This window comes from Oncorhynchus mykiss, chromosome 26 (genome assembly GCF_057628025.1).
Source record: "Oncorhynchus mykiss isolate SJ-2025 chromosome 26, ASM5762802v1, whole genome shotgun sequence".
In the NCBI taxonomy this organism is placed as follows: domain Eukaryota; kingdom Metazoa; phylum Chordata; class Actinopteri; order Salmoniformes; family Salmonidae; genus Oncorhynchus; species Oncorhynchus mykiss.
The window spans coordinates 50,784,292-50,811,571 of NC_143047.1; the positions used below are offsets into that span (position 1 = coordinate 50,784,292).

Genomic DNA, 27,280 nt, shown 5'->3' on the forward strand with positions numbered 1-27,280 from the left:
TCTCCCTCCTCATCCTCTCTCTCCTCCCCTCCATTCCTCCCTCCCTCTCTTCATCCTCACCCCCTCTCTCCTCTCCTCCCTCCCTCGCTCCCTCCTCATCCCTCTCTCGCTCTCCCTCCCTCCTCATCCCTCTCTCGCTCTCCCTCCCTCCTCATCCCTCTCTCACTCTCCCTCCCTTCTCATACCTCTCTCTCGCTCTCCCTCCCTCCCTCGCTCCCTCCTCATCCCTCTCTCACTCTCCCTCCCTCCTCATCCCTCTCTCGCTCTCCCTCCCTCCCTCGCTTCCTCCTCATCCCTCTCTCGCTCTCGCTCCCTCCCTCGCTTCCTCCTCATCCCTCTCTCGCTCTCCCTCCCTCCCTCGCTCCCTCCTCATCTCTCTCTCGCTCTCCCTCCCTCCCTCCTCATCCCTCTCTCGCTCTCCCTCGCTCCCTCCTCATCCCTCTCTCGCTCTCCCTCGCTCCCTCACTCCCTCCTCATCCCTCTCTCGCTCTCCCTCCCTCCTCATCCCTCTCTCACTCTCCCTCCCTTCTCATACCTCTCTCTCGCTCTCCCTCCCTCCTCATCCCTCTCTCACTCTCCCTCCCTCCTCATCCCTCTCTCACTCTCCCTCCCTTCTCATACCTCTCTCTCGCTCTCCCTCCCTCCCTCGCTCCCTCCTCATCCCTCTCTCACTCTCCCTCCCTCCTCATCCCTCTCTCGCACTCCCTCCCGCCCTCGCTCCCTCCTCATCCCTCTCTCGCTCTCCCTCCCTTCTCATACCTCTCTCTCGCTCTCCCTCCCTCCCTCCCTCCCTCATCCCTCTCTCGCTCTCCCTCCCTCCTCATCCCTCTCTCGATCCCTCTCTCGCTCTCCTCCTCCACTCCTCTCCCAGATCCGTAACCCTCCCTGTCTCCTCTCTCCCTCCGCAGGCCTCGTCCCTAGAGCACGACAAGCAGGGGGTGATCAGCAGGATTGTGGAGGACACCGTGCGGCTCGGAAAGCTTCAAGAGAAGGTCAAGGTAAAGCAGCCACAACACCACCCTGGCACACTAACTCTGAGCTCTCGACAACCATCCCCTGAGCCCCTGACAACCATCCCCTGAGCCCCCGACAACCATCCCCTGAGCCCCCGACAACCATCCCCTGAGCCCCTGACAACCATCCCCTGAGCCCCTGACAACCATCCCTGAGCCCCCAACACACTAACTCTGAGCCCCCGACAACCATCCCTGAGCCCCTGACAACCATCCCTGAGCCCCTGACAACCATCCCTGAACCCCCTGACAACCATCCCTGAGCCCCTGACAACCATCCCCTGTGCCCCTGACAACCATCCCTTGAGCCCCCGACAACCATCCCCTGAGCCCCTGACAACCATCCCTGAGCCCCCGACAACCATCCCCGAGCCCCCCGACAACCATCCCCGAGCCCCCCGACAACCATCCCTGAGCCCCCAGACAACCATCCCCAAGCCCCCCGACAACCATCCCCGAGCCCCCCGACAACCATCCCTGAGCCCCCAGACAACCATCCCTGAGGCCCCCGACAACCATCCCTCCGCCTTCACACACACTAATCCCCGAGGCGAGCCCTGACAACCAGTCCTGTTCTTGGGACCCATTATCCTGGCTGCCCCTGCTGGGGGGTGGAGTGTGAGTGAGGGGAGCCTCAGGGCTCCACACGTCCAGTGTTCTTGTCAGAACTGTCGTGGGGAGAGAGTGTACGTGGGGAGAGAGTGTACGTGGGGAGAGAGTGTACGTGGGGAGAGAGTGTACGTGGGGAGAGAGTGTACGTGGGGAGAGAGTGTATGTGGGGAGAGAGTGTACGTGGGGAGAGAGTGTAGGTGGGGAGAGTGTGTAGGTGGGGAGAGTGTGTAGGTGGGGAGAGTGTGTAGGTGGGGAGAGTGTGTAGGTGGGGAGAGTGTGTAGGTGGGGAGAGTGTGTAGGTGGGGAGAGTGTGTAGGTGGGGAGAGTGTGTAGGTGGGGAGAGAGTGTAGGTGGGGAGAGAGTGTAGGTGGGGAGAGTGTGTAGGTGGGTTACCATCGACCGACAGGCCGACAAGTACGGTTACAGCTGCCTGCCCGGGCATTTCACAGACAGATCAAACCAGTTAGAGAAGCTCTCTTTCCGACCCTGCCTCGCCTCGCCCTGCCTCCCCTGTCTCATCCTGCCTCGCCCTGCCTCGCCCTGCCTCCCCTGTCTCATCCTGCCTCGCCCTGCCTCGCCCTGCCTCGCCCTGCCTCGCCCTGCCTCGCCTGTCTCATCCTGCCTCCCCTCGCCCTGCCTCGCCCTGCCTCACCCTTTAATAATGTTTAAACTATCCCTAGAGTAATCAAAGTGTTAACCATGACTGTAATGGGAGGAAATTTAGCTGTAATGTTAATGCTACAGAACGCCAGCATCCATTTAGTTTTGGGCTGTCTTATTATCAGTTTAGCATTCAGTCTTAGCAGGGGCCAGTACCTCTCTCTGTCTCTGTCTGTGTCTCTCTATCTGTGTCTGTCTGACTCTCTCTGTCTCCTCTCTCCCTTATTTGAGGATGTGAAACAGCTCAATATGTGCCTGTTCTCCTCTCATTGATATTCTGAAGGCTGTTTACTGCTGTGAAGCCTGCTTTCTGCAGTGGGCCTGGAGAGCAGTCTCCCCTCATTTCACCCCTCTATCTTCCCTTCTCTCTCTCTCTTCTCTGCCCTTCTCTCTCTCTCTCTCTCTGCCCTTCTCTCTCTCCTCTCTGCCCTTCTCTCTCTCTCCCTCTTCTCTGCCCTCTCTCTCTCTCTCTCTCTCTCTCTCTCTCTCTCTCTCTCTCTCTGTCTCTCTCTCTCTCTCTCTCTCTCTCTGTCTCTCTCTCTCTCTCTCTCTCTCTTTCTCTCTCTCTCTCTCTCTCTCTCTCTCTCTCTCTCTCTCCATCTCTCTGTCTCTCTCTCTCTGTCTCTCTCTTTCTCTCTCTCTCTCTCTCTCTCTCTCTCTCTCTCTCTCTCTCTCTCTCTCTCTCTCTCTCTCTCTCTCTCTCTCTCTCTCAATTCAATTCAAAGGGTCTTTATTGGCATGGGAGTGTTTACATTGCCAAAGTAAGTGAAAAACTAAAAATAACACAAGAAAAACCAACAAAGTGAGTTAATCAAAACAAAGACAACAACCAGACATTAACACAGACAACAACCAGACATTAACACAGACAACAACCAGACATTAACACAGACAACAACCAGACATTAACACAGACAACAACCAGACATTAACACAGACAACAACCAGACATTAACACAGAAAACAAACACTGTGAAATAACACAAATGGAATCATGTAGTAACCAAAAAAGTGTTAAACAAATCAAAATATATTTTAGATGTTACATTCTTCAAAGTAGCCACCCTTTGCCTTGATGACAGCTTTGATTGATGACAATCAAATACTTAAACTTGATTGAAGTCCACCTGTGTTAAATTCAATGGATTGGACATGATTTGGAAAGGCAACACACCTGTCTATATAAGGTCTCACAGCTGACAGTGCATATCAGAGCAAAAACCAAGCCATGAGGTGGAAGGAATTATCCCATGGTGCTCCGAGACAGGATTGTGTCGAGGCACAGATCTGGGGAAGGGAACCAGTGGTTCATGGTTCCTAATATTTGTTGTGTCTTTTCTGGTCGATGAAGCTGAAAATTGCAACCAACTTTCTATGACTTGTTTTAAAAATAGAGATATTTTGGAGATTTTCTTTTCAAATATCTGAAAGTGAGAGGTTGTAATCTGAATCAAGGGAGAGGTTGTAATCTGAATCAAGGGAGAGGTTGTAATCTGAATCAAGGGAGAGGTTGTAATCTGAATCAAGGGAGAGGTTGTAATCTGAATCAAGGGAGAGGTTGGAATCTGAATCAAGGGAGAGGTTGGAATCTGAATCAAGGGAGAGGTTGTAATCTGAATCAAGGGAGAGGTTGTAATCTGAATCAAGGGAGAGGTTGTAATCTGAATCAAGGGAGAGGTTGTAATCTGAATCAAGGGAGAGGTTGTAATCTGAATCAAGGGAGAGGTTGTAATCTGAATCAAGGGAGAGGTTGTAATCTGAATCAAGGGAGAGGTTGTAATCTGAATCAAGGGAGAGGTTGTAATCTGAATCAAGGGAGAGGTTGTAATCTGAATCAAGGGAGAGGTTGTAATCTGAATCAAGGGAGAGGTTGGAATCTGAATCAAGGGAGAGGTTGTAATCTGAATCAAGGGAGAGGTTGTAATCTGAATCAAGGGAGGGGTTGTAATCTGAATCAAGGGAGGGGTTGTAATCTGAATCAAGGGAGGGGTCTCTGTCTCTCTCTATCTCTCTGTCTCTCTCTCTCTGTCTCTCTCTATCTCTCTCTCTGTATCTCTCGCTCTGTATCTCTATCTCTCTGTATCTCTGTCTCTCTCTCTCTCTCTCTCTCTCTCTATCTCTCTCTCTGTCTCTCTCTATCTCTCTCTTTGTATCTCTCTCTCGCTGTCTCTCTCCCTCTCTCCTGCTGCCTCTCCCGGTGGTTAATTAACCACACCAGATGAGTCTATCTCAGCAGTGTAAATCATCACTGCTGCTCAGGGATCTCAGCATGGTGTGTGTGTGTGTGTGTGTGTGTGTGTGTGTGTGTGTGTGTGTGTGTGTGTGTGTGTGCATGCAGTATAAGGAGATGCACACCTGTTGTGTTGGCTAACCACACACACACACACCTGTTGTGTTGGCTAACCACACACACACACACACCTGTTGTGTTGGCTAACCACACACACACACACACACACACACCCGTTGTGTTGGCTAACCACACACACAACCTCTACACAGAATCCATCAACTTCCTCATTCAACTTTTATAGGATGTAATAAATGTCTCAGCTGTAATCAACATCTCGGGGACCATGGCAACACATGCTTCCCTCACTGTAGTGGTAGGAGCTTCACTGACCCCTCTGGTCTAAAGTAGTGCACTATGTAGGGAATAGGGCTCTAAAGTAGTGTAATATGTAGGCAATAGGGCCCTGGTTAGACGTAGTGTACTATGCATGGAATAGGGTAGAGAGAGTAGAGTATAGATGGAGTTTCTACCATTGGATTGGTGGAGTCATTGGCTAGAGGGAGTTTCTATCATTGGATTGGTGGAGTCATTGGCTAGAGGGAGTTTCTATCATTGGATTGGTGGAGTCATTGGCTAGAGGGAGTTCCTATCATTGGATTGGTGTAGTCATTGGCTAGAGGGAGTTTCTATCATTGTATTGGTGGAGTCATTGGCTAGAGGGAGTTCCTATCATTGGATTGGCTGATTCATTGGCTAGAGGGAGTTTCTACCATTGGATTGGTGGAGTCATTGGCTAGAGGGAGTTTCTATCATTGGATTGGTGGAGTCATTGGCTAGCGGGAGTTTCTACCATTGGATTGGTGGAGTCATTGGCTAGAGGGAGTTCCTATCATTGGATTGGCTGATTCATTGGCTAGAGGGAGTTTCTATCATTGGATTGGTGGAGTCATTGGCTAGAGGGAGTTTCTACCATTGGATTGGTGGAGTCATTGGCTAGAGGGAGTTTCTATCATTGGATTGGTGGAGTCATTGGCTAGAGGGAGTTTCTATCATTGGATTGGCGGAGTCATTGGCTAGAGGGAGTTTCTATCATTGGATTGGCTGATTCATTGGCTAGAGGGAGTTTCTATCATTGGATTGGTGGAGTCATTGGCTAGAGGGAGTTTCTATCATTGGATTGGTGGAGTCATTGGCTAGAGGGAGTTTCTACCATTGGATTGGTGGAGTCATTGGCTAGAGGGAGTTTCTACCATTGAATTGGTGGAGTCATTGGCTAGAGGGAGTTTCTAGCATTACTAAATCCATGGGGTCTCTATCTCTCTGTCTCTGTCTCTCTCTGTCTCTGTCTCTCTCTCTCTCTCTCTCTCTGTCTCTCTCGCTGTATCTCTCTCTATCTCTGTCTCTCTCTCACTGTCTCTCTCTCTCTCTGTATCTCTCTCTCTGTCTCTCTCTCTATCTATGTCTCTCTCTCTCTATCTCTGTCTCTCTCTCTCTGTCTCTCTCTCTCTCTCTCTGTATCTCTCTCTCCCACAAATTGTTAGTTCACATGTTCTGACAATTCTATGACTTGGTCTCTATAGCAACAGCACTTCAAGCTGGGGATGAGAGGGAGGAGGGGAGATGAGAGGCCAGAGGGAGAGCTGCTTGTCTGAGTCTCCTGGGGTTCATCAGGGGTGAGAGGCAAACAACATCCTCACAATATCCCTTATTAACCTGACTAAAACATCCTCACAATATCTCTTATAAACCTGACTAAAACATCCTCACAATATCCCTTATAAACCTGACTAAAACATCCTCACAATATCCCTTATAAACCTGACTAAAGCATCCTCACAATATCTCTTATAAACCTGACTAAAACATCCTCACACTATCCCTTATAAACCTGACTAAAACATGTCAGGTTCACTGGTGTCTGAGAGAGACAGAGAGACAGAACTAGACTGTCTTCCTCTCTGAGAACCAATCAGGTTCACTGGTGTCTGAGAGAGACAGAACTAGACTGTCTTCCTCTCTGAGAACCAATCAGGTTCACTGGTGTCTGAGAGGGACAGAGAGACAGAACTAGACTGTCTTCCTCTCTGAGAACCAATCAGGTTCACTGGTGTCTGAGAGAGACAGAACTAGACTGTCTTCCTCTCTGAGAACCAATCAGGGAGGGTAATTGCTACACAGCAGTTGCATGACAGCTGTATGTTCTGTTCTGGTGGCTTATTTTAAGAGAAATGTTGTTTTGGGTTCCAGATTGAACACCTAGCAGAATGTGTCTGGGGTTGTCTCCTGGCTCCCTTTAGTGATGTACTACCCCATAGGGCCCTGGTCTAAAGTAGTGCACTATATAGGGAATAGGGTGCCATAGGGCCCTGGTCTAAAGTAGTGCACTATATAAGGTGCCATAGGGCTCTGGTGCCATTTGGTACACAGCCTGTGTGCTGTCGAGCGATGAGGAGATACGATGAGGAGATGCGATGAGGAGAAGCGATGAGGAGATGCGATGAGGAGAAGCGATGAGGAGAAGCGATGAGGAGAAGCGATGAGGAGATGCGATGAGGAGATGCGATGAGGAGAAGCGATGAGGAGATGCGATGAGGAGAAGCGATGAGGAGATGCGATGAGGAGAAGCGATGAGGAGAAGCGATGAGGAGAAGCGATGAGGAGAAGCGATGAGGAGATGCGATGAGGAGAAGCGATGAGGAGAAGCGATGAGGAGAAGCGATGAGGAGAAGCGATGAGGAGAAGCGATGAGGAGAAGAGATGAGGAGATGCGATGAGGAGAAGCGATGAGGAGATGCGACAGGATTGAAATGAAAGTACTTCATGTGTGGGTTACAAAAGAGACATGGATTCTGGAAACAGCTTTTCACAGAAGTAATGCAGCGATGGGAATCAGGGATATTTTAATTCAATAGTCATTAACTACTTAACAGGACTGTTAAGGGGTATTTAACCTTTGACCTTTTTGGAAATGTATTTTATGCTCATTCTTATTTTAGACTTCAAATTAAAGCCCCCCCCCCCCCCCCCCCTAGCCCTGGTTCATCCTTGGGAGCATTTTCCAAACGCCTGAAGTTACCACGTTCATCTCTACAAACAATAGTACGCAAGTATAAACACCATGGGACCACGCAGCCGTCATACCAATCAGGAAGGAGATGGGTTCTGTCTCCTAGAGATGAACATACTTTGGTGTGAAAAAAGCAAATCAATCCCAGAACAACAGCAAAGGACCTTGTGAAGATGCTGGAGGAAACGGGTACAAAAGTATCTATTTCCACAGTAAAACGAGTCTTATATCGACATAACCTGAAAGGCCGCTCAGCAAGGAAGAAGCCACTGCTCCAAAACTGCCATAGAAAAGCCAGACTACGGTTTGTAACTGCACATGGTGACAAAGATAGTACTTTTTGGAGAAATGTCTTCTGGTCTGATGAAACAAAAATATAACTGTTTGGCCATAATGACCATCGTCCCTTTTTGGAGAAAAAGGGGGAAGGGGATTTGAGGTGTCAAATCAAATCAAATGTATTTATATAGCCCTTCGTACATCAGCTGATATCTCAAAGTGCTGTACAGAAACCCAGTCTAAAACTGGGAGGGGGAGGGGGAGAGAGGGGAAGAGGGAGGGGAGGGGGAGGGAGAGAGAGGGAGAGAGGTTGGGAATGAAAGAATTGAGGGGAGAGAGAAGATTGACTAAATTATTAAAGCACTATTAAAATTCATTCAACACAGTTGCCTGAAAAGCCTTAAAAGGTGTTTAATATTTGATTGGTTTCCATAAATAGATTTGGGGGTTTTGCTTCAGAATTAAATGGTTTGTTTTTGCCATTTTGCACCATTTTCTAACAGACATGTTATGAACAGGAGAGAAGAGTGAATGTTTTATCCATCAGGAGTGTTTACCCTGGCTCTGTTAATAGACATGTTATGAACAGGAGAGAAGAGTGAATGTTTTATCCATCAGGAGTGTTTACCCTGGCTCTGTTAATAGACATGTTATGAACAGGAGTGTCTAGTGTTTACCCTGTCTCTGTTAATAGACATGTTATGAACAGGAGAGAAGAGTGAATGTTTTATCCAACAGGAGTGTTTACCCTGGCTCTGTTAATAGACATGTTATGAACAGGAGAGAAGAGTGAATGTTTTATCCAACAGGAGAGTTTACCCTGTCTCTGTTAATGGACATGTTATGAACAGGAGTGTCTAGTGTTTACCCTGGCTCTGTTAATAGACATGTTATGAACAGGAGTGTTTACCCTGGCTCTGTTAATGGACATGTTATGAACAGGAGTGTTTACCCTGGCTCTGTTAATGGACATGTTATGAACAGGAGTGTCTAGTGTTTACCCTGGCTCTGTTAATAGACATGTTATGAACAGGAGTGTCTAGTGTTTACCCTGGCCCTGTTAATGGACATGTTATGAACAGGAGTGTTTACCTGGGTCCTGTCCTGCTGTTCATATACAGGAAGACAGTGTGACAGACTGATCCTGTCCTGCTGTTCGTATACAGGAAGACAGTGTGACAGACTGATCCTGTCCTGCTGTTCATATACAGAAAGACAGTGTGACAGACTGATCCTGTCCTGCTGTTCAAATACAGGAAGACAGTGTGACAGACTGATCCTGTCCTGCTGTTCGTATACAGGAAGACAGTGTGACAGACTGATCCTGTCCTGCTGTTCATATACAGGAAGACAGTGTGACAGACTGATCCTATAATGTCTGCTGCCAGTCACTCTGATCAAGATGGCACCCTATTCCCTATGTAGTGCACTACCAGGACCCATTAGGCTCTGGTCAGAATTAGTGTGGCTGTACTCTGGCTCTAGCAGGAGGCCGGCCTCTACTCTGGCTGTAGCAGGAGGCTGGTCGGCCTCTACTCTGTAGCAGGAGGCCGATCTCTACTCTGTAGCAGGAGGCTGGCCGGGTCTCTACTCTGGCTGTCTGGCCGAACTCTACTCTGGCTGTAGCAGGAGGCTGGCCGGCCTCTACTCTGTAGCAGGAGGCCGCCCTCTACTCTGGCTGTAGCAGGAGGCTGGCCGGGTCTCTACTCTGGCTGTCTGGCCGAACTCTACTCTGGCTGTAGTAGGAGGCTGGCCGGCCGGCCTCTACTCTGTCCCCTCATTATAGCCTATTTGATGTTATTCCTGATGACTTTAATCTGTTGATGGAAGTAGGATGCATTTGATTGGTTTCATCTGGGGGGAAATAACTCCAATCATTGATCAGCTAAATGTGTTGTTTTGAAGAAAGAAAGAGGCAACAAGAAACAGCCATTATTGAATCATTATTTTCTGTTTATTTCAATGATGTATCGTATCGCCCGAAGGAGTTGTCCTTTTCACAGTCAGTCAGTTATATGGCAAGATTAACCTCTAGAGCTGGGATCCTCATGGTCTGTTTGATCAGAGACAGAATAACTGAGAGGAAACAAGAGTCCCCTCAGCCAGCTGGTTCTGAGGCTCAGTTCACTAACCCAAACCAACCCCATAGAGCCTCAGGACAGCACTCAGCCAGCTGTTTCTGAGGCTCAGTTCACTAACCCAAACCAACCCCATAGAGCCTCAGGACAGCAGTCAGCCAGCTGGTTCTGAGGCTCAGTTCACTAACCCAAACCAACAGCATAGAGCCTCAGGACAGCAGTCAGCCAGCTGGTTCTGAGGCCCAGTTCACCAACCCAAACCAACCCCATAGAGCCTCAGGACAGCACTCAGCCAGCTGGTTCTGAGGCTCAGTTCACCAACCCAAACCAACCCTATAGAGCCTCAGGACAGCAGTCAGCCAGCTGGTTCTGAGGCCCAGTTGAGGGAACATGGAGACAGAGAGACATCTTTATGGTCCTGTTTGTCTCCAGACTCTCTGGACTAGATGAACTAAATGGTAATGCTCTTATTATCTGATCTATTAGAAACTGCAACTCCCTCGTCTTTACTGTTAACTGCCAAAGGGCCCCGTTGTTGCACATGGAAATACAACTAACCTATAGAACTGGAAGGTTCTGAGACATATTGAGAGTTTGGCTGGAAAGTTCTGAGACATATTGACAGTTGAAGGTTCTGAGACATATTGAGAGTTTGACTGGAAGGTTCTGAGACATATTGAGAGTTTGACTGGAAGGTTCTGAGACATATTGACAGTTTGACTGGAAGGTTCTGAGACATATTGACAGTTTGACTGGAAGGTTCTGAGACATATTGACAGTTTGACTGGAAGGTTCTGAGACATATTGACAGTTTGACTGGAAGGCTCTGAGACATATTGACAGTTTGACTGGAAGGTTCTGAGACATATTGAGAGTTTGACTGGAAGGTTCTGAGACATATTGAGAGTTTGACTGGAAGGTTCTGAGACATATTGAGAGTTTGACTGGAAGGTTCTGAGACATATTGACAGTTTGACTGAAAGGCTCTGAGACATATTGACAGTTTGACTGGAAGGTTCTGAGACATATTGACAGTTTGACTGGAAGGTTCTGAGACAGTTTGCCAATCCTGCTTTATAATTTGACAACAACAATCCATTGTTACCCAGCCCTCCATTAGTCTCCAGTCTCCAGTCTCCAGTCTCCAGTCTCTCACACAGGGCTGGAAGGCCCGTTGGCGCCAGTTCTCAATCCACAGACTGTATGGAGAGTTCAGCAAACAGCTTTCAATACAGAGATTGTCAATCCCCTTGTTCTGATTGGGACAGTAAAGGACGCCATGTTGATTCCAACAGTCCAGTATTTTCCCTCCCTCCAACCCGGCTGGTCACTAGATTGGGGCAGTAAAGGACACCATGTTGATTCCAACAGTCCAGTATTTTCCCTCCCTCCAACCCGGCTGGTTGTTAGATTGGGGCAGTAAAGGACACCATGTTGATTCCAACAGTCCAGTATTTTCCCTCCCTCCAACCCCAGCATCAGTCAGTACCCTGTTGAGTCAGTCAGTCAGCCCCTAGACGAGCAGTCACACATGCCCTGGCAGAGACACTGGCAGAACCCATAGACCAGACACACAGTCAGACTGGACGGTACCAGGCTCACACAGACTATGCCCAGCGTCACCCTCTGGATCACCAGCAGGTAGATGCCCAGGGGCAGGGACCCGAAGTAGAACAACCCCAAGAGCCACACCAGGATCCGGGGGACGTGCGAACACAACTTGGACAGGGCTTCCTGAACCTCCTGCCCATTGGAGCCCACGGAGATAGAGTCCAGGCTGTGCTCTGTGTAGTGGTCTGAGCTGCCAAGGCCCCCGGGCCCCGTGTCCCTCTGAACCTCCATGATAGTGATCACCAGGCAGTTGGAGGAGTGAAGCGAGGGGGAGGTGGAGGACAGGCTCTTGGGGGTGAGGGTCACCTCTTGGTCAGAGCTCCAGGACTTATCCCTGACAGCCAGGCAGGATATGACGTTGGAGTCGTCGGGGAGGCCCGACACCTCGTATTCGCTGACCTCTGTTTCGTGTCGGCAGAAGGGGCAGGAAATGCAGCCCAAGACGTCCCCCGTGTCCAGGATCTTGTTGAGGCAGCGGGCACACACCCGGTGGAGGCAGTCCAGGATCTTGGGCCTGCGGTTGTGGACATTGTAACGCTGGTAACAGATCTTACACTCCAGCTCGTCTGTGATTGGTGGGGTCGGGCTCAGGGTGGGGGTGGTGACAGGGTTGACGGTGGAGGGGGGCATCTCATCCGGGTCAGGCTGAGGAACACTCATCATGGACGCATGCTCTGAGGAAGAGAGGGAGAGAGAGATAGAGGGAGAGAGGGAGGGAGAGAGGGGGATGGAGAGAGAGAGAGAGAGGGAGGGAGGGAGTGAGAGAGAGAGAGAGAGAGGGAGGGAGGGAGTGAGAGGGATGGAGAGAGATAGATGGAGGGATGGAGAGAGGGAGGGAGAGAGAGAAGGAAGGTAATTTCTTTACACCTTATGATACATTTTTCAAGTTCATTAAAGAGGTCAAAGGTACTCGAGACATTTAGAATATTTTCACAATTTCAAAAACGAAAAATGAGAATTAGTTTCTCAATATCATGTCAAGTACATGTGATGGTGAATGAGAACCAAAAGATTTACACCAAGTGTGATGTTTCTGATGTGGTCTGATGAAACCACATCAGACTGTTGTTGACCCTACCTATATCAGGACTAGAACAACACACCAGACTGTTGTTGACCCTACCTATATCAGCTCTAGAACAACACACCAGACTGTTGTTGACCTCTATCAGGACTAGAACAACACACCAGACTGTTGTTGACCCTACCTCTATCAGGACTAGAACAACACATCAGACTGTTGTTGACCCTACCTCTATCAGGACTAGAACAACACACCAGACTGTTGTTGACCCTACCTATATCAGCTCTAGAACAACACACCAGACTGTTGTTGACCTCTATCAGGACTAGAACAACACACCAGACTGTTGTTGACCTCTATCAGGACTAGAACAACACACCAGACTGTTGTTGACCCTACCTCTATCAGGACTAGAACAACACACCAGACTGTTGTTGACCTCTATCAGGACTAGAACAACACATCAGACTGTTGTTGACCTCTATCAGGACTAGAACAACACATCAGACTGTTGTTGACCCTACCTCTATCAGGACTAGAACAACACATCAGACTGTTGTTGACCTCTATCAGGACTAGAACAACACACCAGACTGTTGTTGACCTCTATCAGGACTAGAACAACACACCAGACTGTTGTTGACCTCTATCAGGACTAGAACAACACATCAGACTGTTGTTGACCCTACCTCTATCAGGACTAGAACAACACATCAGACTGTTGTTGACCTCTATCAGGACTAGAACAACACACCAGACTGTTGTTGACCCTACCTCTATCAGGACTAGAACAACACACCAGACTGTTGTTGACCTCTATCAGGACTAGAACAACACATCCGACTGTTGTTGACCTCTATCAGCTCTAGAACAACACACCAGACTGTTGTTGACCCTACCTCTATCAGGACTAGAACAACACACCAGACTGTTGTTGACCTCTATCAGGACTAGAACAACACACCAGACTGTTGTTGACCTCTATCAGGACTAGAACAACACACCAGACTGTTGTTGACCCTACCTCTATCAGGACTAGAACAACACACCAGACTGTTGTTGACCTCTATCAGGACTAGAACAACACATCAGACTGTTGTTGACCTCTATCAGGACTAGAACAACACACCAGACTGTTGTTGACCTCTATCAGCTCTAGAACAACACACCAGACTGTTGTTGACCTCTATCAGGACTAGAACAACACATCAGACTGTTTTTGACCCTACCTATATCAGGACTAGAACAACACACCAGACTGTTGTTGACCTCTATCAGGACTAGAGGTCTACTAAAGGTCCCTGTCTCCTCAGGTCCCTGTCTCTGTTCTGCAGCCTCTATCTCTACTAAAGGTGCCTGTCTCCTCAGGTCTCTGTCTCTGTTCTGCAGCCTCAATCTCTACTAAAGGTCCCTGTCTCCTCATGCCTCTGTTCTGCAGCCTCTATCTCTACTAAAGGTCCCTGTCTCCTCATGTCTCTGTTCTGCAGCCTCTATCTCTACTAAAGGTCCCTGTCTCCTCATGTCTCTGTTCTGCAGCCTCTATCTCTACTAAAGGTCCCTGTCTCTGTTCTGTAGCCTCTATCTCTACTAAAGGTCCCTGTCTCCTCATGTCTCTGTTCTGCAGCCTCTATCTCTACTAAAGGTCCCTGTCTCCTCATGTCTCTGTTCTGCAGCCTCTATCTCTACTAAAAGTCCCTGTCTCTGTTCTGCAGCCTCTATCTCTACTAAAGGTCCCTGTCTCCTCATGTCTCTGTTCTGCAGCCTCTATCTCTACTAAAGGTCCCTGTCTCTGTTCTGCAGCCTCTATCTCTACTAAAGGTCCATGTCTCTGTTCTGCAGTCTCAATCTCTACTAAAGGTCCCTGTCTCCTCATGCCTCTGTTCTGCAGCCTCTATCTCTACTAAAGGTCCCTGTCTCCTCAGGTCCCTGTCTCTGTTCTGCATCCTCTATCTCTACTAAAGGTCCCTGTCTCCTCAGGTCCCTGTCTCTGTTCTGCAGCCTCTATCTCTACTAAAGGTCCCTGTCTCCTCATGTCTCTGTTCTGCAGCCTCAATCTCTACTAAAGGTCCCTGTCTCCTCATGCCTCTGTTCTGCAGCCTCTATCTATACTAAAGGTCCCTGTCTCCTCATGTCTCTGTTCTGCAGCCTCAATCTCTACTAAAGGTCCCTGTCTCCTCATGTCTCTGTTCTGCAGCCTCTATCTCTACTAGATGAATAATTTCAGTCTGGGTATGTCGTTATGAGGACGTGTGAGCTGAGCTACCTGTGTCTGTCTGTCCGTCTGAGAGGTGAACTATAGGACATATTAATCTGTGTTCATATAAAATGTAGATTACAAGTTCCTATCAATAAAGAGCTATTAATTTAGTATCCGCCTAAATCCTCCGTGTTCTACATTTATTTGACCAAGCTGTTCATTGTGTTCTTCATAATGTGGTCAATCAGAAGGCAGTGATATGTCTGTTTCTACTCAGAGAGATAACATAATGACTTCTCCACGTAGAGGTTATTCACTGTGTCTGTTTCTACTCAGAGAGATAACGTAGTGACTTCTCCACGTAGAGGTTATTCACTGTGTCTGTTTCTACTCAGAGAGATAACATAATGACTTCACGTAGAGGTTATTCACTGTGTCTGTTTCTACTCAGAGAGATAACGTAGTGACTTCTCCACGTAGAGGTTATTCACTGTGTCTGTTTCTACTCAGAGAGATAACGTAGTGACTTCTCACTGTGTCTGTTTCTACTCAGAGAGATAACGTAATGACTTCTCCACGTAGAGGTTATTCACTGTGTCTGTTTCTACTCAGAGAGATAACGTAATGACTTCTCCACGTAGAGGTTATTCACTGTGTCTGTTTCTACTCAGAGAGATAACATAGTGACTTCTCCACGTAGAGGTTATTCACTGTGTCTGTTTCTACTCAGAGAGATAACATAATGACTTCACGTAGAGGTTATTCACTGTGTCTGTTTCTACTCAGAGAGATAACGTAGTGACTTCTCCACGTAGAGGTTATTCACTGTGTCTGTTTCTACTCAGAGAGATAACGTAATGACTTCTCCACGTAGAGGTTATTCACTATGTCTGTTTCTACTCAGAGAGATAACGTAGTGACTTCTCCACGTAGAGGTTATTCACTATGTCTGTTTCTACTCAGAGAGATAACGTAGTGACTTCTCCACGTAGAGGTTATTCACTGTGTCTGTTTCTACTCAGAGAGATAACGTAGTGACTTCTCCACGTAGAGGTTATTCACTGTGTCTGTTTCTACTCAGAGAGATAACATAATGACTTCACGTAGAGGTTATTCACTGTGTCTGTTTCTACTCAGAGAGATAACGTAATGACTTCTTCACGTAGAGGTTATTCACTATGTCTGTTTCTACTCAGAGAGATAACGTAGTGACTTCTCCACGTAGAGGTTATTCACTGTGTCTGTTTCTACTCTGAGAGATAACGTAATGACTTCTCCACATAGAGGTTATTCACTGTGTCTGTTTCTACTCAGAGAGATAACGTAGTGACTTCTCCACGTAGAGGTTATTCACTGTGTCTGTTTCTACTCAGAGAGATAATGTAATGACTTTAGCCTGGCTGACTGTTCAGAGACAGGTTAGCGTGGTTACTGCTCAGAGACAGGTTAGCATGGCTGACTGCTCAGAGACGGGTTAGCCTGGCTGACTGCTCAGAGACGGGTTAGCCTGGCTGACTGCTCAGAGACGGGTTAGCCTGGCTGACTGACTGCTCAGTGTGGCTGACTGCTCAGAGACGGGTTAGCCTGGCTGACTGCTCAGAGACGGGTTAGCCTGGCTGACTGACTGCTCAGTGTGGCTGACTGCTCAGAGATGGGTTAGTGTGGCTGACTGCTCAGAGACGGGTTAGCCTGGCTGACTGACTGCTCAGTGTGGCTGACTACTCAGAGACGGGTTAGTGTGGCTGACTGTTCAGAGACGGGTTAGCCTGGCTGACTGACCACTCAGTGTGGCTGACTACTCAGAGACGGGTTAGCCTGGCTGACTGTTCAGAGATGGGTTAGTGTGGCTGACTGCTCAGAGACGGGTTAGCCTGGCTGACTGTTCAGAGACGGGTTAGCCTGGCTGACTGTTCAGAGACGGGTTACCCTATGGTGAAGCCCATTGGTGGAGAGTGGACTGTAGCCTAAGACAGGTGTTTTATTTATGGGTAGATTGCTATTTCTGTCGTGAGTTTATTTTTGGACTTGACGCTAGTCTGTGCATTATTAAATCCAGTCAAATACAACCGTGACTTCTATACACACCATGATATATTCAGAGGATGGAGAGAGAGAGATGGGGGGAGAGAGAGATGGGGCTTAGATGGAGAGAGAGATGGGGGGAGAGAGAGATGGGGCTTAGATGGAGAAAGAGATGGGGGGGTTAGAGGGAGAGAGATGGAGGGAGAGAGATGGAGGGAGAAGGGGATGGGAGAGATGGAGAGAGAGAAGAGGGGTTAGAGGGAGAGAGATGGAGAGAGGGGTTAGAGGGAGAGAGATGAAGGAGGGAGAAGGGGATGGGAGAGATAGAGAGAGAGATTGTGTGTGAGGAAGAGAGAGAGAGAGAAGAGGGGTTAGAGGGAGAGAGATGAAGGAGAGAGAAGGGGATGAGAGAGATTGTGTATGAGGAAGAGAGAGCGCATACCAGGCAGTAGAACTTTGGCGGTAATACTGTTATTATTGAAAATGATTTATAGGAGTTGAAAAAAGAATCCGGTCTGATCGTAAAGAATAATGTCTGCTAGGACCTATTTTATCATATCAGCAGTACATTTAGACAACACCGAAGGGTGAGGGGCCTCCAATGTGTTTTAATAGACCGCGTCTTTTTACTGCCCCGCCCCTCTGCTTCCTGGCTGAAAGGTTCATTGTTGATTTGCACAGCAGCAGCTCTGCTCTCTCCTCAGCTGTCTCTCTGAGGACCGACTGACACCCTAGAGGGAGGGAGCGGTGGCTGTCTCTCTGTGGAAGAGGACTGACTGACACCCTAGAAGGAGGGAGCGGTGGCTGTCTCTCTGTGGAAGAGGACCGACTGACACCCTAGAGGGAGGGAGCGGTGGCTGTTTCTCTGAGGACCGATTGACACCCTAGAGGGAGGGAGCGGTGGCTGTCTCTCTGTGGAAGAGGACCGACTGACACCCTAGAGGGAGGGAGCGGTGGCTGTTTCTCTGAGGACCGACTGACACCCTAGAGGGAGGGAGCGGTGGCTGTCTCTCTGTGGAAGAGGACCGACTGACACCCTAGAGGGAGGGAGCGGTGGCTGTCTCTCTGAGGACCGACTGACACCCTAGAGGGAGGGAGCGGTGGCTGTCTCTCTGAGGACCGACTGACACCCTAGAGGGAGGGAGCGGTGGCTGTCTCTCTGAGGACCGACTGACACCCTAGAGGGAGGGAGCGGTGGCTGTTTCTCTGAGGACCGACTGACACCCTAGAGGGAGGGAGCGGTGGCTGTCTCTCTGAGGACCGACTGACACCCTAGAGGGAGGGAGCGGTGGCTGTCTCTCTGTGGACCGACTGACACCCTAGAGGGAGGGAGCGGTGGCTGTCTCTCTGAGGACCGACTGACACCCTAGAGGGAGGGAGCGGTGGCTGTCTCTCTGTGTGGACCGACTGACACCCTAGAGGTGGCTGTCTCTCTGTGGAAGAGGACCGACCGACACCCTAGAGGTAGCTGTCTCTCTGTGGAAGAGGAGTGACTGACACCCTAGAGGTGGCTGTCTCTCTGTGGAAGAGGACCGACTGACACCCTAGAGGGAGGAAGCGGTGGCTGTCTCTCTGTGGAAGAGGACCGACTGACACCCTAGATGTGGCTGTTTCTCTGTGGAAGAGGACCGACTGACACCCTAGAGGTGGCTGTCTCTCTGTGGAAGAGGACCGACCGACACCCTAGAGGTGGCTGTCTCTCTGTGTGGACCGACTGACACCCTAGAGGTGGCTGTCTTTCTGTGGAAGAGGACCGACCGACACCCTAGAGGTGGCTGTCTCTCTGTGGAAGAGGACTGACTGACACCCTAGAGGTGGCTGTCTCTCTGTGGAAGAGGACTGACTGACACCCTAGAGGTGGCTGTCTCTCTGTGGAAGAGGACCGACCGACACCCTAGAGGTGGCTGTCTCTCTGTGGAATAGGACCGACCGACACCCTAGAGGTGGCTGTCTCTCTGAGGAAGAGGACCGACTGACACCCTAGAGGGAGGGAGCAGTGGCTGTCTCTCTGTGCTAATGAGCTGTTGTCACTTGGAGAGAGAGAGAGAGAAGGAGGGAGAGAGATGGAGAGAAACCTTTGCTTTCAATCCCCCTAAGTAGCAGTAGGGGAAACACCCTGTGCATGGTTTACTGTTTCAGACATTTCCCTGGCTATGTAGTCAAGTAACCATAGTAACACACCAATAGGTTTTGCCAACATGCAACTTCCCCCAACATGTCTATGTTTTCCCTAAATGCTGGTGGGAGCATTCCTTGTTTCCTGCTTATTCCCTTCTGATTCCGGGACCCATATTACTTTGAGGAAACACGGCACGGTTTGATATTCACACCCTCTGCTTTGGGAAATACTGTTGAAGGAATTCATGAAGTCATCTAGCTCCCATCACTCGTAACTACCTCGATAACACAACACCCTAGAGCCACATCAACGCCGTGTCAGACAATGGAACCTAGTGTAGTGTGCTGCTGGGGACAATGGAACCTAGTGTAGTGTGCTGCTGGGGACAATGGAACCTAGTGTAGTGTGCTGCTGAGGACAATGGAATCTAGTGTAGTGTGCTGCTGAGGACAATGGAACCTAGTGTAGTGTGCTGCTGGGGACAATGGAACCTAGTGTAGTGTGCTGCTGGGGACAATGGAATCTAGTGTAGTGTGCTGCTGGGGACAATGGAACCTAGTGTAGTGTGCTGCTGGGGACAATGGAACCTAGTGTAGTGTGCTGCTGGGGACAATGGAACCTAGTGTAGTGTGCTGCTGGGGACAATGGAACCTAGTGTAGTGTGCTGCTGGGGACAATAGAACCTAGTGTAGTGTGCTGCTGGGGACAATGGAACCTAGTGTAGTGTGTTGCTGAGGACAATGGAACCTAGTGTAGTGTGTTGCTGGGGACAATGGAATCTAGTGTAGTGTGCTGCTGGGGACAATGGAACCTAGTGTAGTGTGCTGCTGGGGCCAATGGAACCTAGTGTAGTGTGCTGCTGGGGACAATAGAACCTAGTGTAGTGTGTTGCTGAGGACAATGGAACCTAGTGTAGTGTGTTGCTGGGGACAATGGAACCTAGTGTAGTGTGTTGCTGGGGACAATGGAACCTAGTGTAGTGTGTTGCTGGGGACAATGGAATCTAGTGTAGTGTGCTGCTGGGGACAATGGAACCTAGTGTAGTGTGCTACTGTGTACAATGGAACCTAGTGTAGTGTGCTGCTGGGGACAATGGAACCTAGTGTAGTGTGCTGCTGGGGACAATGGAACCTAGTGTAGTGTGCTACTGTGTACAATGGAACCTAGTGTAGTGTGCTGCTGGGGACAATGGAACCTAGTGTAGTGTGCTGCTGGGGACAATGGAACCTAGTGTAGTGTGCTGCTGGGGACAATGGAACCTAGTGTAGTGTGCTACTGTGTACAATGGAACCTAGTGTAGTGTGCTGCTGGGGACAATGGAACCTAGTGTAGTGTGCTGCTGGGGCCAATGGAACCTAGTGTAGTGTGCTGCTGGGGACAATGGAACCTAGTGTAGTGTGCTGCTGGGGACAATGGAACCTAGTGTAGTGTGCTGCTGGGGACAATGGAACCTAGTGTAGTGTGCTACTGGGGACAATGGAACCTAGTGTAGTGTGCTACTGAGGACAATGGAACCTAGTGTAGTGTGCTACTGAGGACAATGGAACCTAGTGTAGTGTGCTGCTGGGGACAATGGAACCTAGTGTAGTGTGCTGCTGGGGACAATGGAACCTAGTGTAGTGTGCTGCTGGGGACAATGGAACCTGGTGTAGTGTGCTGCTGGGGACAATAGAACCTAGTGTAGTGTGCTGCTGGGGCCAATGGAACCTAGTGTAGTGTGCTGCTGGGGACAATGGAACCTAGTGTAGTGTGCTGCTGGGGACAATGGAACCTAGTGTAGTGTGTTGCTGAGGACAATGGAACCTAGTGTGGTGTGCTGCTGGGGACAATGGAACCTAGTGTAGTGTGCTGCTGGGGACAATGGAATCTAGTGTAGTGTGCTGCTGGGGACAATGGAACCTAGTGTAGTGTGCTGCTGGGGAAAATGGAACCTAGTGTAGTGTGCTGCTGGGGACAATGGAACCTAGTGTAGTGTGTTGCTGAGGACAATGGAACCTAGTGTAGTGTGTTGCTGGGGACAATGGAATCTAGTGTAGTGTGCTGCTGGGGACAATGGAACCTAGTGTAGTGTGTTGCTGAGGACAATGGAACCTAGTGTAGTGTGCTGCTGGGGACAATGGAACCTAGTGTAGTGTGCTGCTGGGGACAATAGAACCTAGTGTAGTGTGTTGCTGGGGACAATGGAACCTAGTGTAGTGTGTTGCTGGGGACAATGGAATCTAGTGTAGTGTGCTGCTGGGGACAATGGAACCTAGTGTAGTGTGCTACTGTGTACAATGGAACCTAGTGTAGTGTGCTGCTGGGGACAATGGAACCTAGTGTAGTGTGCTGCTGGGGACAATGGAACCTAGTGTAGTGTGCTACTGTGTACAATGGAACCTAGTGTAGTGTGCTGCTGGGGACAATGGAACCTAGTGTAGTGTGCTGCTGGGGACAATGGAACCTAGTGTAGTGTGCTGCTGGGGACAATGGAACCTAGTGTAGTGTGCTGCTGGGGACAATGGAACCTAGTGTAGTGTGCTACTGTGTACAATGGAACCTAGTGTAGTGTGCTGCTGGGGACAATGGAACCTAGTGTAGTGTGCTGCTGGGGCCAATGGAACCTAGTGTAGTGTGCTGCTGGGGACAATGGAACCTAGTGTAGTGTGCTGCTGGGGACAATGGAACCTAGTGTAGTGTGCTGCTGGGGACAATGGAACCTAGTGTAGTGTGCTACTGGGGACAATGGAACCTAGTGTAGTGTGCTACTGAGGACAATGGAACCTAGTGTAGTGTGCTACTGAGGACAATGGAACCTAGTGTAGTGTGCTGCTGGGGACAATGGAACCTAGTGTAGTGTGCTGCTGGGGACAATGGAACCTAGTGTAGTGTGCTGCTGGGGACAATGGAACCTGGTGTAGTGTGCTGCTGGGGCCAATGGAACCTAGTGTAGTGTGCTGCTGGGGACAATGGAACCTAGTGTAGTGTGCTGCTGGGGACAATGGAACCTAGTGTAGTGTGCTGCTGGAGACAATGGAACCTAGTGTAGTGTGCTGCTGGGGACAATGGAACCTAGTGTAGTGTGCTGGGGACAATGGAACCTAATGTAGTGTGCTACTGGGGACAATGGAACCTAGTGTAGTGTGCTGCTGGGGACAATGGAACCTAGTGTAGTGTGCTGCTGGGGACAATGGAACCTAGTGTAGTGTGCTGCTGGGGACAATGGAACCTAGTGTAGTGTGCTGCTGGGGACAATGGAACCTAGTGTAGTGTGCTTCTGGGGACAATGGAACCTAGTGTAGTGTGCTGCTGGGGACAATGGAACCTAGTGTAGTGTGCTGCTGGGGACAATGGAACCTAGTGTAGTGTGCTTCTGGGGACAATGGAACCTAGTGTAGTGTGCTGCTGGGGACAATGGAACCTAGTGTAGTGTGCTGCTGGGGACAATGGAACCTAGTGTAGTGTGCTGCTGGGGACAATGGAACCTAGTGTAGTGTGCTGCTGGGGACAATGGAACCTAGTGTAGTGTGCTGCTGGGGACAATGGAACCTAGTGTAGTGTGCTGCTGGGGACAATGGAACCTAGTGTAGTGTGATGCTGGGGACAATGGAACCTAGTGTAGTGTGCTGCTGGGGACAATGGAACCTAGTGTAGTGTGCTACTGTGTACAATGGAACCTAGTGTAGTGTGCTGCTGGAGCCAATGGAACCTAGTGTAGTGTGCTGCTGGGGACAATGGAACCTAGTGTAGTGTGCTGGGGACAATGGAACCTAGTGTAGTGTGCTGCTGGAGACAATGGAACCTAGTGTAGTGTGCTGCTGGAGACAATGGAACCTAGTGTAGCAGACATTAAAAGATGCCCGAGAGTTGTCCCCACATCCATTTCTCAGGGTTAACAGAAGTTAGGTTGAAAATACTGGATACCTAAAAACCTGAAACATCTGCTTTCCTCCGACCCCGCGGAGAGGGGATCTGATATAGACTCATAGTTCTGCTGTGTTGTAGAGGGGATCTGATATAGACTCATAGTTCTGCTGTGTTGTAGAGAGGATCTGATATAGACTCATAGTTCTGCTGTGTTGTAGAGAGGGGATCTAATATAGACTCATAGTTCTGCTGTGTTGTAGAGAGGGGATCTAATATAGACTCATAGTTCTGCTGTGTTGTAGAGAGTGGATCTAATATAGACTCATAGTTCTGCTGTGTTGTAGAGGGGATCTAATATAGACTCATAGTTATGCTGTGTTGTAGAGGGGATCTGATATAGACTCATAGTTATGCTGTGTTGTAGAGGGGATCTGATATAGACTCATAGTTCTGCTGTGTTGTAGAGAGGGGATCTAATATAGACTCATAGTTCTGCTGTGTTGTAGAGGGGATCTAATATAGACTCATAGTTATGCTGTGTTGTAGAGGGGATCTGATATAGACTCATAGTTATGCTGTGTTGTAGAGGGGATCTGATATAGACTCATAGTTCTGCTGTGTTGTAGAGGGGATCTGATATAGACTCATAGTTCTGCTGTGTTGTAGAGAGGATCTGATATAGACTCATAGTTCTGCTGTGTTGTAGAGGGGATCTGATATAGACTCATAGTTCTGCTGTGTTGTAGAGGGGATCTGATATAGACTCATAGTTCTGCTGTGTTGTAGAGACTGGATCTGATATAGACTCATAGTTCTGCTGTGTTGTAGAGAGGGGATCTGATATAGACTCATAGTTCTGCTGTGTTGTAGAGACTGGATCTAATATAGACTCATAGTTCTGCTGTGTTGTAGAGGGGATCTGATATAGACTCATAGTTCTGCTGTGTTGTAGAGAGGGGATCTGATATAGACTCATAGTTCTGCTGTGTTGTAGAGGGGATCTGATATACTCATAGTTCTGCTGTGTTGTAGAGGGGATCTGATATAGACTCATAGTTCTGCTGTGTTGTAGAGGGGATCTGATATAGACTCATAGTTCTGCTGTGTTGTAGAGAGGGGATCTGATATAGACTCATAGTTCTGCTGTGTTGTAGAGGGGATCTGATATAGACTCATAGTTCTGCTGTGTTGTAGAGAGGGGATCTGATATAGACTCATAGTTCTGCTGTGTTGTAGAGGGGATCTAATATAGACTCATAGTTCTGCTGTGTTGTAGAGGGGGTCTGATATAGACTCATAGTTCTGCTGTGTTGTAGAGAGGGGATCTAATATAGACTCATAGTTCTGCTGTGTTGTAGAGGGGATCTAATATAGACTCATAGTTCTGCTGTGTTGTAGAGAGTGGATCTGATATAGACTCATAGTTCTGCTGTGTTGTAGAGAGGGGATCTAATATAGACTCATAGTTCTGCTGTGTTGTAGAGAGTGAGTCTGATATAGACTCATAGTTCTGCTGTGTTGTAGAGGGGATCTGATACTCAGCCCTGCTTCACTCAGCCCTGTTTTACTCAGCCCTGCTTCACTCAGCCCTGTTTTACTCAGCCCTGTTTTACTCAGCCCTGTTTTACTCAGCCCTGCTTCACTCAGCCCTGCTTCACTCAGCCCTGTTTTACTCAGCCCTGTTTTACTCAGGCCCTGTTTTACTCAGCCCTGTTTCACTCAGCCCTGTTTTACTCAGCCCTGTTTTACTCAGCCCTGTTTTACTCAGCCCTGTTTCATTCAGCCCTGTTTCACTCAGCCCTGTTTTACTCAGCCCTGTTTTACACAGCCCTGTTTTACTCAGCCCTGTTTTACTCAGCCCTGCTTCACTCAGCCCTGCTTCACTCAGCCCTGTTTTACTCAGCCCTGTTTTACTCAGGCCCTGTTTTACTCAGCCCTGTTTCACTCAGCCCTGTTTTACTCAGCCCTGTTTTACTCAGCCCTGTTTTACTCAGCCCTGTTTTACTCAGCCCTGTTTCTCTCAGCCCTGTTTCACTCAGCCCTGCTTCACTCAGCCCTGTTTCACTCAGCCCTGTTTTACTCAGCCCTGTTTTACTCAGCCCTGTTTTACTCAGCCCTGCTTCACTCAGCCCTGTTTTACTCAGCCCTGCTTCACTCAGCCCTGCTTCACTCAGCCCTGTTTTACTCAGCCCTGTTTTACTCAGGCCCTGTTTTACTCAGCCCTGTTTTACTCAGCCCTGTTTCACTCAGCCCTGTTTTACTCAGCCCTGTTTTACTCAGCCCTGTTTTACTCAGCCCTGTTTCATTCAGCCCTGTTTCACTCAGCCCTGTTTTACTCAGCCCTGTTTTACACAGCCCTGTTTTTCTCAGGCCCTGTTTTACTCAGCCCTGCCTCAGCAACAGATAGCCCAGCTCTCCTTCTCTCTCTCCTCTCTCCTTTTCTCTCTCCTTCTCTCTCCTCTCTCTTTATTTTCTCTCTCCTTCTCTCTCTCTCCTCTCTCCTTCTTTTCTCTCTCCTTCTCTCTCTCCTCTCTCCTTCTTTTCTCTCTCCTTCTCTCTCATTCTGTCTCTACCAGCTCTCCTTCTCTGTCTACCAGCAACATTTTGCACAAGCAAGATAGGCACACATCGAGACTTATATTAACCCCCGCTGTACCAAACGAAACGCTAGGCAAGAAGGATGGGGAAATAATGTCAAGACACCTTTTTTATGTGATAATTACATTTATGAATGCCTGGCTGGGCTGGGGGACAGTGGATGAAGTTTATAAATTCCTAGCTGGGATATGGGACAGTGGATGAAGTTTATGAATGCCTGGTTGGGCTGGGGGGCAGTAGATGAAGTTTATTTGTGCCTGGGGTGGGCTGCTGGACAGTGGATGAAGTTTATAAATGCATGGCTGGGCTGTGGGACAGTGGATAAAGTTTATGAATGCCTGGCTGGGCTGTGGGACAGTGGATGAAGTTAATGACTGCCTGGGTGGGCTGTGGGACAGTGGATGAAGTTAATGATTGCCTGGGTGGGCTGTGGGACAGTGGATGAAGTTAATGATTGCCTGGGTGGGCTGCTGGACAGTGGATGAAGTTAATGATTGCCTGGGTGGGCTGCTGGACAGTGGATGAAGTTAATGATTGCCTGGGTGCACTGCTGGAAGGTTGATGAAGTTAATGATTGCCTGGATGGGCTGCTGGACAGTGGATGAAGTTAATGATTGCCTGGGTGGGCTGCTGGAAGGTGGATGAAGTTAATGAATGCCTGAGTGGGCTTCTGGACAGTGGATGAAGTTAATGATTGCCTGGGTGGGCTGCTGGACAGTGGATGAAGTTAATGATTGCCTGGGTGGGCTGCTGGACAGTGGATGAAGTTAATGATTGCCTGGGTGGGCTGCTGGACAGTGGATAACTGCACCTCTGAGTGCTCTCACACACAGACACACTAACACACATACTGAGACAAACACACTAACATACACATTAGTAGGTAAACAAGTACCCCTCTCTCTCCCTTCCCCAAATCCTTACCTTACCCTGCAGTAGGTCCAGTGTCTGGGTACTACAGTGGTCCAGTGTCTGGGTACTCCAGTGGTCCAGTGTCTGGGTACTCCAGTGGTCCAGTGTCTGGGTATTCCAGTGGTCCAGTGTCTGGGTACTCCAGTGGTCCAGTGTCTGAGTACTACAGTGGTCCAGTGTCTGGGTACTCCAGTGGTCCAGTGTCTGAGTACTACAGTGGTCCAGTGTCTGGGTACTCCAGTGGTCCAGTGTCTGGGTACTCCAGTGGTCCAGTGTCTGGGTGGTCCAGTGTCTGAGTACTACAGTGGTCCAGTGTCTGGGTATTCCAGTGGTCCAGTGTCTGGGTACTCCAGTGATCCAGTGTCTGAGTACTCCAGTGGTCCAGTGTCTGGGTACTCCAGTGGTCCAGTGTCTGGGTACTCCAGTGGTCCAGTGTCTGGGTACTCCAGTGGTCCAGTGTCTGAGTACTTAATAGCCTTAGTTCTCCTATGCTCCTCAAGGTGCTGGTAGTAGTGGTGGTGCTAAATGTCCGTTCTGTGGTGGAGCCATCCCCCTGACAGGGTCCCCTCTCTCTCACAGGGAGCCGGCATTCTAACCTTCTCCTCTCTCTCTCTCTCTCTCTCTCTCCAGGAGCAGGCAGTGGTCTAACCGTCTCCTCTCCTCCTCTCTCTCTCTCTCTCTCTCTCTCTCTCTCTCTCTCTCTACAGGATCAGGCAGTGGTCTAACTGTCTCCTCTCCTCCTCCTCTCTCTCTCTCCAGGAACAGGCAGCGGTCTGACTGCCTCCTCTTCTCCCCCTCCAGGTGTACAAGAAGCAGGCAGCCTGCAGCCTGGGGGTTCTGGGCCAGAGGCTGGTGGAGCAGGAGGAGGACTTTGCAGGGAGGGCAGCCTCCTACCAGACAGAAATACAGCACCTCCAGAGGCTTCTACGAAACAAACAGCACGACCTGGACGGAGTGCTGCAGCAGAAAAGGTACCAGCCAGGGAAACAGGCAGACAGTCAGAGAACTA

The 27,280-nt window shown here is 49.2% G+C and overlaps 2 protein-coding genes across 2 annotated transcripts in view; one reads left to right on the forward strand and one right to left on the reverse strand.

Annotated features, from left to right (window-relative positions):
- The window catches only part of cep89 (centrosomal protein 89), a 327,319-nt gene that overhangs the window by 286,188 nt on the left and 13,851 nt on the right, over nt 1-27,280 (forward strand). Inside the window, exons 18-19 of the mRNA XM_090221660.1 lie at nt 909-998; nt 27,073-27,242. Of these exons, the coding sequence (XP_090077786.1) occupies nt 909-998; nt 27,073-27,242 (260 nt within the window). The remainder of the gene's footprint in view (nt 1-908; nt 999-27,072; nt 27,243-27,280) is intronic.
- On the reverse strand, nt 10,194-27,168 carry LOC118965000 (E3 ubiquitin-protein ligase RNF182). The gene is made up of 2 exons (XM_036981668.2): nt 26,284-27,168; nt 10,194-12,227 (listed from the first exon to the last, which is right to left on the reverse strand). The coding sequence occupies exon 2, from the start codon at nt 12,214-12,216 to the stop codon at nt 11,449-11,451; it is 768 nt and encodes a 255-aa protein (XP_036837563.2). The 5' UTR covers nt 12,217-12,227; nt 26,284-27,168; the 3' UTR covers nt 10,194-11,448.